This window comes from Drosophila sechellia, chromosome 3R (assembly GCF_004382195.2).
Source record: "Drosophila sechellia strain sech25 chromosome 3R, ASM438219v1, whole genome shotgun sequence".
Classification (NCBI taxonomy): domain Eukaryota; kingdom Metazoa; phylum Arthropoda; class Insecta; order Diptera; family Drosophilidae; genus Drosophila; species Drosophila sechellia.
The window spans coordinates 23,925,659-23,937,366 of NC_045952.1; the positions used below are offsets into that span (position 1 = coordinate 23,925,659).

Sequence of the window (11,708 nt, forward strand, 5' to 3'; positions counted from 1 at the left end):
CCATTAAAATGATTATGGCAGTAAATAATAAAGTGTTGTGGGGGCCATTGCGTGTCCCAGTGGCAGAAGAAATGTGGCCAAATGTATAAGACTTTAATTCAGACCATAAATCGGAATACACGTGGCGTATGCTTAATTTTATATGTAACATTAAAATTACCGGAATTTTTTTAATAAAAAAGTTAAATTACAATTTATTAAATTTAATTACAAAAAAATGATCGGATTTCCCTATCAAAGCAAATTATATTTTTACCCTTTATATCCTTATTAAAACTGTTTGACTTTAAAAAATAATTGCTGTTTTTTAGCAAGTAAAAGTCAGCAAGTGAAAGCAATTACGCCATTTTTTTTGCAGCCAATTGTTATCGTCCAATCAGCACACACAACACTCATAAAATCATCGTGTTTCAATATTCGTCTTTCGTAAAAACTAATATAAACTTGACGCGATCAACAGCAGTCAATAAAATTCCATCGTAAGAGAAGGGCGTGGGAAAAAACTAAAATAAACAAGAATTTCAATCATCCAACACCATCAAATCAGCGCGCCAACAACGCAAGTTTATTAAAAAATTGCTGCAAAATAGTTGCTATGAATTCATAGATATTTTCAGCGAACCTAAATAGCCAAGGGAAATGCGTGGAAATGCCGGCAACAAAAGTTGGCTGTAATTTGCAGGCCAAGTCAGCGAAATGAACGCTGGCCGGAAGTGCGCCGTTTTGCGTGCAAACTGACAATTTAAACAAAACAGCAGGAGGACGACAGTGAACAGAAAGCATACTGCAGAACAGAAACGAACAGAACAGAGGGCTCCTGCTGAACGTAGATTTTAAAAAAGGACTTGGCCAGAGATAATAGGATAAGGCAGGACTCTGGGCGGGACAGGATGAGCGACTGGAGCGGAAGCTCCGCCATTTTCATGCCAGCTTGGCACTTGCATATTTCATGAGCCAGAAATTTATGAAGAAGCGAACAGAACAGCGCATTCGATCGAGCTTACGCCGGCAACTTTCAACTTTCGGGCCAACACTTAGTGCGCAGAATTCCCTCTAATAATTCGCACACTCGACTATTACTTATTCATTCGCTTTCATTTGCATCTGTAATGCGGCTCGAACAGATTAATATTTTATGGTAACCGCAGCGCGGAGACACAGGTCACAACTCGAGCGGCTTAAGTGCTAATGAAACTGGCTCGTAAAATATTCATGTGCCAACAAAATGTCCTTTATGAACTTTACGTCCATGTTCATTAGTCAGCATTGCATTCAAATGGCTACAGGCCGACAGTTTTTTACTTACACCTTTTTTTTGGCAATTCCCTTTCATGTTTCACTGGTTGCTTACCTGAAAAATAAGAGAGAGAAAACACAATTAGATAAGGTTGTTGTTGTTCCAACAGATTTATCTGAGGGTTAAACTGTGAGGGAAAACGGCTTTTCTCCGGCCATTTCATTTAGGTGCAATTATACCACACTCTAATGACTTTTAATTAGCGCAGAGATTTGTAAGCACACACACACATATATATACTGGACTTGGCCTTATCTGTGGCCATGTCCTGTTTGCTATTCCCACGACTCAGAGCCAGGTACAAAGCCAGGTGTGGGTTTGTCTCGGCACGATTCTATTTTTTTTCTCTTTAGTCCTTCCATTCCATTGCACAATGACCATAAAAATGGCCCAAAGCGGCAGGGCATTTTAAACGGACTACCTTGTCAAAGGCCAAATCCTTAATTACCATTCCACACACTCATGTACATGTACAGTGCAGGTCAAGATAGTGGGGTGATGTGCAATGTTAGCAAATATAGCAATTCAAATCATTTAAACTTAAGAAAATTGAAGTCTTGATATAATATCTTGTAAGCTAAGTAATTGCTTAATTAAAAAAACCTATACAGATGACCACATCTGTGCGTAGTTAAATCAGTTTAGCCTGGCTTTCCTGTTCTCTCGCCGTCGCTTTCATTGTTGTTTTCATTATTATTCATAACTTGGCAGACAGTCGCTTTTATTTATGCTCCCATTTGCACAATGGCCAGAACCCACCCTTTCACTCCCCATTCACCCCAATCTCACCCCCCACACAGCGCTCTAATAGGTGTTAATGTGTTTTATTGTTCTTGGGCAGCCAGGTGGCACACAACCTGCCGAGTCTGTGGAAACAAATGAACTTGACACCGCTGTGCAATGAGACAGAAATCTTAATGGAATTACAGATCTCGAACTTGGTGTAATTGAGTTGGGCCAGCAAGAAAAGAGAAGAAAGGGCAGGGTAATTTTCTCTTATTTTGCTCCTTTGGCTAATTTTCTGTGCTTTTTCGCCGCCTTTGGGCCACAATTTGCTATGGTGTAGACAGAAATGATTCTGACAAGTGTCAATCTGATGTCGCACACACACTAATGCTAAGCAAGTGCTAGTGTCTGTCTCTCTCTATATCTGCATTTCTGCCTCATTCACTCAACGTATCCCTTTCCCTCTCTGGCCAACAGCCTCTTCACATGTGTTAGTGGCAAAAATGCTTTCATTACGCTTAAAGTGGAATGCCGAGTGGGCCACTTGACGTTGAACGCGACTTTGAAGCCGCTGCCGATGGTGAAGCTATGGCCAGAGCTAAGGCTCAAGCCCATGCTGATGTGGCCATGAACGAGGGCTGCATCGGTCGACGGAAGTGGAGTCGGTGAGATGGTGGGGATTCATGGGGGGGATTGCATGTGCGGTGGCTGCCTAAAAGTATGCAACACATTTGCCCGACAGTATTTCCCAGCTACAGTAGAACTTTTGTAAGTTGAACTCAACTATCATGATAAACCACTAGTTTGGTAATCTTTTTAGGAGCTCATATTAGAAACATATATGAAATGTATTTTCTTGAAATATATATATTATATAGTATTTCAATCTTTTAAGCCTGTCCAAACTGTACTTCTAGTGCCAAAATGACTAAGCAACTGAAATGTGGCTGAAAAGCAGGCTAAGGTCAGCATGCAAGTTCAATATAGAGGCGACAGCCCACATACACACAATCAACACACACACACACATGATGTCCCAGCACAAACACATACACTTACATAATTGCAGCGTTGATTGCCATTCGTTATATGCGTCTTTTTTCAATGTCAGTTGGCAGGCAGAACAAAATGCTTTTGTATCGTGTAAAACTTTTTGAATGCATGCCAAATCACAACGAGGACACAGTTCGTTGGTCGACTGAGAGGAGGGGAATAGCTTTGTAATTTTTTGGATGTCACAAAGGAAAAATCGTTGGCAGTTTTATAGCCAGTGTGTCAACTTGCAAGTGCCGTCGTCAAGTTAATTAAAAATGCGAACGGAAGCCAACAATTCCGGATCAATGACAACGAAACGTAAATTCAAAGTTTTCATATTTAAGTTTGGGTCCTGTCAGTGCAAAAATAAAAAAGGGGAACTACAGACAAGCAGGATTTACTGCAAGCCAAAAATATAGTGACATGGCCTTGTGCTAGTTTCTATTGCAATTTTACAATAGACTTCCATAAGAATCCATCTAAATCATGAAACCATTTAGCTGGGATCAATGTTAAATGACACTTGAATGTGTCGGTGGCAATTAAAATGCCAATCTATTCCCACAGACACAATCGTGATATATGAATGTGGCACTAATAACTCAAATTGTCATTTGGGATGCGGGCCAAGTGGCGAGGAGGGGGGTGAGTGAATAGAATAGGTGGGTCAGGTCAACAAGGCGATCAATAATTTATTGCGACATGGGAAGGGGGTAAGCAATAATTAAACACACAGGAAAACGTAATTCATCTGTGCTTTCTAATGGCATTTTCCGCTTTAATAACTGCCGCTTTAATCTTAGAAATGAAAAAACACAGTTAATTTCCACGCGACCACTAGGCGTATGAGTGATTTCACATAAAGTATACGCATAGTGTGGCGATACTACAAACGTATAGTGTTCTATGCAAATCCCGCTGGGCTTAAAACATGATAAAACAAATTAAAACAAAAGCTTTCCAGATATTTGAGCAATATTTTCTAATTGGCCCCGAACTGACATCGGTCAAATATCAAATTTCCATATTGGCCTAATCAAGCGGAAAGTGTTGATTTGATTCCAATCCACCATCACCCCATGACCTGCAATTGTTAACGATTTATTTGACCAAGCTCTCTGTGTGGGGTGAGGGCTACAAATTCAATATACCGACCGGGAAAATTTCAATATTTATCCTGCGGAAATATTTACCGTGATTTTCCCCCAACTTTTCCACCCACACCACTTGGCTACACTCTCCCTTTTGCACTTGCAATACAATCGTTACACTTGATTGAGCAATGTATAAATTTGCGAGTCTCGTTTTATTTTCGCATTTTTCATTGCCCGTTTTCGAGGGCAATTAAAAGGACCCTAAAATCAAGTCAACTTTGACTTTTGGCCAACGTCGATTGTCCCCTGTGACTGTTACTTCCCCCAGGACTTTTAATTATTTGCAATTTTCCACTCGACTGACGCCCAAACGCCAATTGCCGTACAGCAAAAGGGAGGAGATCATCGCCAAAAGCCAGGGCGTGTCCAGACGGCGAAAAAAGAAAAGTAAGAAAAGAGATCCAAAACCGGACAAAGGGAAAACGCGACTCTCTAATGATTTTTCAGCCTGCATATAAACGACAATGGATGGCAGATACTGAAGATGCCAAAAAGAATGCCACACCCCATGCTGAAAGCATTTTCGGAGTTAGAGGCGTGGCAAAGCCGAGGCTAAAAACGCCCGTTTACTTTGGCCTGTCTCCGCTCCGAGGGATGCCTATTTACAAATATTTTTATTTTCACATTTTCAACCAGCTTTTCCTAAGGAGCTGCGAGAACAAAAACCGTCGACAGCCCAAAAAGATAAGCTAAGCAAACACGACGCGATTGGGCGTTAACAACAAAAACAGCAGCGGTCGAGGTTGGGAAAACTTTTACGCAAGGTTTTCCAACGTCTTCGTCTCGTTATTCATGTTTTGCTAGCGATTTCTTGTTAATACCAACATAGAATGGGAAAAACGCAAAGGACGACCCAAAATATGCATTAAAATATGCGAGAATCATTTGCAATGGATGGAGGATGAAGTGCGAAAGAGTAAACTTTCCTTTTGAGGCGGGTCAGTTCAGCTCAGTCAAGTGAAGTGCTCCCTTCAAACTTGATGATGGAGCAGATGATTGAACTTTTGATGGAGAGGATATCTATAATATTTATGCCGTCCGTGCATAGCCAAAGGATAAGGAATATTTTGATGGAAAGCCCCATACTTGAGAGAGCTGATAAGTGCAAAAAAAAAAAAAGAAATGAATAGATGCAAAATTGGCAAATTCGTTGAAAAATGCTATCTATGACGCGCGATAAAAACGCTATCTGTTTATTTTTTGTGGCAGACGGGCTGGTAAGAACATACTTTTCAATTAGTTAAAAGTGAAAAATTATCTCCATTTTAAGATCTGCTTTTTAAAGAGCTCCCACGCATCTGTCCCATAAATTTATCTAATTAATTTAACTACCTGCCGTTAATCATAAACATCAGCTTCCTCACCATTACGCACAAAGTTGCCCAACCACTGAACATTGTGGCAGGTCAGGTGGTTGTTAAATTTTATTTCTACTGTTACAGGATTGGGAAATTACGGATGGGTCATAAAAAGGAGCATGGCCAACTTGATTGAGGTCCTTAAAGTCGCCACTTTTGTTGGTGTCTGTCTGCTAGACAAATGAACTGCCAATGAAAAGAAGAGTGTCGAAAAAGAACCAACAATGGCTGGAGCTAAATTCCTTGGTCCAATTTTCAGGCCAATTGAATCGGCCCAGATGCAAATTTTCGGCGTAAAAGTTTGCAACGAATTGAGAAATATTTATTAGCTTCATTTGAACTTATTCTGCAGTATTGGCAAATGCACAAAAAGTTTTCACACACACACGCTCATTCCACACTATTTCAATCATTGATTCATTTGCGGCACAAAAGTAGTAAATTTAATTTTACTCGACGCATGGGGGAAAAAAAAGCGAGAAGTGGAATAAAATATGTTGCCCCAAAAGTTGTCTGTTCAATTGCGTTGCAGAAACTTTGCGAGGATGTACGAGCAATAGAGGCAGTTACTTCGATTGGCAGTCGGTTGGCTCACTCATTTCACACTCAATCGCACTTCGGTTTTACATATTCAATTAGGAACAGCACTGCGTTTCGATATTCCGCCGCTGTCTGCTGCAGGCAATTTGTACCAAAAAGTTTCCCCAAGTTCCAAGGATCAATGGCGAAAAAGCAGAAAATTATGTAAACTTCTGGTATTTCCCATGTCATGTGATTAAAGTTGTACAAGTTCTCAAAAACAAGCTGAAGGCATATCCCCCGCCCCTGTCTTTTTTTGCCATTTGCATAGGGATCCAAGTTCTGTGACAATTGTGAAATCCTGCCAAGGGACACAGGGCGGAATCCTAGATACGAGTGCTGGCGTGTTGCTTTGTTACTAAACAAAAGTTAAGTCATAAATATTTTCCGAGTTTTTGACTTAAAATTTATCAACGATATCCGCCTTGCAGCCACGCGAAATCCGAACAAAGGACACGCCAACACACAGACACAAGTACAAATGTGTACACAGACAAAACACAGTCACAGGAACAATATTTAACTTTGGTTGGCAAACTTTGCGACATGCAAAAGTGCAAAAATATATTTCAAAAATTTGTCAGCTGGGGTTAAGGTTAATCCAGTGCTGCTCAAACTACTTAACCCTGCATGGTTTAAATTGTAAAATATTTAAGAATTTCCTCTAGGCTATTAAATAGTTAAGATGAAATGCGTTGTTAGCATCATGTTTAAATTTAGAAAATAAAAGCAAAGGAACTAATTAATAAAATGTGCCCTTTTCTGATGGGGCTGCATCTTAAAAAGAGCTTAGACCCGAATGTGTCACCTTTGTGCCTGACAACTTGTTAAATTGTTAACCAATTAAGCCTTATTGAAAAGTTTACTTTTCCATGATGACGTTTCCCTTGAGACAAAAAAGAATATAATAATAAAAAGGACAATCTCCAGTTTGGCTTAAGGTTGCGAAGGTACGCCCCTGGCAGCTTCTTTGAACCCGGATTCTGATGCCCGGCGGACCCTTATTAAAAAGCCGTTTACCTTTATCATGAATGGCCCACAGTGGAGTATTAAGGGTAATATGGCTTCCAGGTGCAAAACGAATGTCCTCAAAGGACGCCCGACTGGCAGTGATTTTAATTACGCGAATGCAATAAGCGTGCAATGCAATCGTGTGCCAGGGGCAGCCACAAAATCAATCAATCGGACGGTCGATCAATAATTCAATTGACCCGGCTGGCTCAAGAAAGGGTCAAATTAATTAAAAAAAAAGCAAAAATCAGTCCAAAAAGGCAAATAATTTCGGCTGAAGCTTTTGGCGGCTCTTACTTTCCAATTAAATTGATGAGTGGCCAAGGCCGAGGGATAACATTTATCAGCGCCAGTCCAGAAAGACAGACAATAGGAACTTAAGAAGGACCAAGGATTCCAAAGGACTGCAGCAGACGGACAAAGAGTGAGTGTTATGTAAATGACGCTATAGAAAAGAAGAACAATGGCGGGAGAAATGGAGAAAAAAGGGCGGGACCGGAAGACTAAAGTCAGATAAGCAAATGACAAACAGCTGGAAAAGGAAGTTAAAGGACCAACATGCAGGACTCATTCTTATCAGGGTTCATTTTATATAAATTCCACGAATTTCCCAAATGTTTAGGTAAAGGTTTTGAAAGCGGTCCCTCATCAAAAAGAAACAATTCAAATTTATGGATGCCAGAAAGTGTGAAACCTAATTCAAATATATCAAAGCGTTAAAATGAGACTGCAGCTTTTTATGCAAATTTTTTAATTTGTACTTTCCCGTATTTATCTACATGAAATTCCGTCCTGCTTAGCGAACAGAACAACGAAATTAAAAGTGCACTTAATGAGCATTCCTTTGCAATTTCCTACCATTCTTGTCTCCGAATATCTCCGACCAACTCTCGTTGTCCAGAAAACTTTATTTATCTCTTTTATCATCATAATTTCGGTGACAAAAAGTTTTCTGCGCTGAAAACTTGTTGGGCGAAAGCCAAGGAACTGGCTGAAACAAGAGAGGTATATGAATGTATATATATATATAGAGCATCGTTTTCATTAAAACTTCTGACACACCGAATTTGAATTTGGGAAACAAACATCACGACCCTGAAGCTGCAATTTGAAATCGCATCGCAACAGCCAGAGTTGTTACAGCAAATGGCAAAAAGTCTCGCGTCCCACTACTTCATCTTTATGGTTTTATTAATTGTTTTTGCTCTAGGTTGCTGCTGCTACTGCTATTTGGCACTTGTAACTTGTTTGTGCTGCGAATTTAGTTTTTAGTTTATAACGCTAGCTGGCACGCCCCCACAAAAAATTACAACATGAGAAACAGAAAGCAAAAGCAGCAAGCAACACGAACAAGTGCGAAATGTTTGGCAACACTCTCGACGAGTTATGTTTCAAATGTTTGGAGGCGGACCGAAAGTTTGTGGAGTTGAAAGTTCGTGTTGGATGAAGCAAAGCGTAACAAGGTTCAGGTTGAAGGGTTACCAAGGCATTTGATTTCAATTGTATAGGTGGGAAGTGCGACCAACAATTTCACTTGGCGCGTTATGCGTTTGATATATGAACCAATTCATGGTCTCAAATAAGCCAGTTCAGAATGATGTAATGGGAAATAGCTCAAGATTGTTTGTGCACAAAGTGCAGTTGCCCAGCAACATAAGATTATTATTATAATACATTTGGAAGTTTCTCTACTACGCCCAATAGAAGCCGTTTTAATTGATTTTGCCATTTCCCCCCCTAAAGCAGATCCTTTGCCAAACTACTTGTATTTTCTATTTTTCATTTCCCAGCAATCAAGTTGGCAATTAATAAAGGTAAGTAAGGCAGAATGTCTAGAATTCATTTCCACTTCCGCTTGGCGCTCATCTCATTACAGTTTTACAGCCGTTTCGGGAGTCATCTAATTATGCAAAACGGCACATTTCATTTGCACAGACTCGGCGGTGTCTGTTCGCATTCAGGTTGGCCTTAAGTTGGATTCATTTTAACAATGCCATTTAAAATTAATTTTCAATTAACTTTCGCGGAGCCCCCAGTCCAGCTGGCCGGCCATCTGCCGCATTTCGCCGGAACGGAGACTTTCGGGATCGTCCGTTTCAACTAGTTGGGAGTGCTAACAAAAGTTTTGTGTGCCCGCCTTCATAAATTCAATTTTCCGCTTTTTGTTTCTGCCAATTAAGTCGATGGTCGAAAGAGTACGGGCGCCATTGTGAGTGATACTAATTTCCACCGACCCGATGGCGGATGCTACTTAAGTCGCCATCCGCCCAATCCCCGATTTCTCCCGGTCTTTCGTTCGATCCGCCAAAGGGAGTCGTACAATGGAAATCGCCACAGTTGAGCTTTTCGTGGCACGGGCTCTTTTTACGTCGGCCACCTGCGTGTCGGTCTCCGTTCCTCAATTGAAAACACAAAAGCCGGGATCCATTTGGGGCTCAAACAGCGGGAGCAGGACTTAACCCTTGGCAGCCGCAAAAATAACTGTTTGGCATGCATTTTACTTTCAAATGCCCCAACCGATGGTAGATGTTTCCGATGCTTGTGCTATACACTTATAAAAAAGAGAGCGATGAACTACTTACAATACAATTAATTCATAAAAAACCATATGTCTCACCTCTCCGACTTAAAATAAAAGAATCCAATCAAATATGAACGCCAACATTTAGAAAGAATGTTTGGGAATTACTCATTAACCAAATCTTTGGTTAATATTTCCATTGTGTCATAATGATTTATAAGACGCCCTAAATATAAAGAATGATTTTTGCCTGTGCAGTTTACAGCAAGCAACTGTAAATCCATACTTAGAGGCACTTATACTCCCGCACCAACATCTATCCACCAACTGCCTTGTTTTATCGCAAACGATGCCATTACAAGGCGATTTGAGCTCCATTTGTGCTGGCCATTCCCATTGCCAGGATTACTTGACAGTCACTTAGCGGGTTCGCGTCTGTGCCGGCCAGTAGTGGAGTGTGGAAATCGGAGAAGCCGGAGGTGTGTGTATCAAAGTAGCAGTTGAAAGTACATGGTCGAAATGCTTTCAGATTAAACTTGTCCGGTGGCAACACCTGTGCCCGCATTTCAAACCCACATTTCCCCTCCCATACGATCACATCCCATCCTCGATGTTTTCCCAGTGACTGACGGGGAAGCAAGCTAAGCTGGAAAGTACGGGTGCACAGAATGCAAAAGGGAGAAAGCACAGATTTCAGCAGTAGAAACTTTGTCCAGCAGTGCTGCACCATATCAACTGATATGCCAAGTTCTTCTTTCCATAACGAAAAACTTCTCTCTGGCGGCACAAACTTTTAATAGTCTCACATTTGAGCGTTCTAATCATATGCTAAACTGGCTAACTAGTCTCACTGGATATTGCTTTAGGTGCTTGGCCAGAACTCCTTTGACAAATGAAGCGGCTGATTAAAATGTGACCAGGTTTGGATTAACTTATTTATTCTCTATTGTGTAAAAAGTAACACCATTGAGAGTTATATGCGATTTAAATGATTCTTACCTTGCCCAAATTGACGAATCCGTGATCCTTGGCAACCGCATCGGCCATGCCATTATCGCCGTTCGGTATGTGCACCGCCCAGGTGTGGGTATAGTGTCCGACGATGTGGTTATTATTGCTACCGGAACTGCCCGACTGGCCGAACTTGCCATTGTTTGGCGTTAGCTTCGCCCTGCCCCCCGTCTCATAATCGAGAACGTAGGGCGGCAGCACTGGTGACTGACCATTTGAACCCACTTTGAGTGGCGACGAAGGTGGCGGCGGCGGTGGTGCAGCAACTGTGGGCGGGGATGAGGGCGCAGATGATGGAGCTGCCGGCGATGAGCCGCCTGCCGATGATGCCGCCGTTGCCACACTTCCGGCCACGAAACCGACATTAATATTACATAAAAAAACTACGGCACTAAATTGCAGAGCTAACAGCAACACCGCTTTCGTTTTCGCCAGGGGTCTACTTCTGTTGCTCTTGCTTTTGCTGCTGCTCTTGCCACTAAGTTTCTGTTTGTGTTGCGTTAAAAAACTAGTTTTGAATAAATTGCAATCGAAATTGAAATTTCCTATATCACATTCAATGATTGTTTGTTGTTCATCTTCTAATGTTGTTGCCGCAGAGGATCTTTGCTGACAACTTCTGGCAGCATGTGACCCTAATTGTCGAGCATTTAATTTGTTGCATTTGCTTCTGTGCTTGTGAGTGCTACTGCTGTTGCTATCGCTTCTACTGCTGCTGCTGCTGTTGGTGGTGTTGCTAGTTGGCTGCCTGCTCCATCGCACGACGTCGTTTTTCATTGTGGGTTAGGATTTTTCCAATAGTTTTTGTGCGCGTTGCTCGGGATACTGGCTGTGAGGGGCTCAACGTGCGGCTGAGATGCTGCAATTAAAAATATCAATATAACAAGGTTAATTATTTTTAGTTAACTTTGTTGAATCACAACTTATGAAAAGGTTTTTAATCAAACTTATAACAAGGATAGGCTACCACAACGGTTTGTGGCTAGGTTTCGAATTAAGACAATTTCGAAAAGTCC

At 41.2% G+C, this 11,708-nt stretch overlaps 1 protein-coding gene across 3 annotated transcripts in view; it reads right to left on the bottom strand.

Annotated features, from left to right (window-relative positions):
- The window catches only part of LOC6619724 (furin-like protease 1), a 126,238-nt gene that overhangs the window by 38,304 nt on the left and 76,226 nt on the right, over positions 1-11,708 (bottom strand). For all 3 annotated transcript variants that reach the window (XM_032722225.1, XM_032722224.1, XM_032722226.1), the window contains one exon: positions 10,681-11,551. In XM_032722225.1, the coding sequence (XP_032578116.1) occupies positions 10,681-11,469 (789 nt within the window). In that variant the 5' untranslated portion in view covers positions 11,470-11,551. The remainder of the gene's footprint in view (positions 1-10,680; positions 11,552-11,708) is intronic.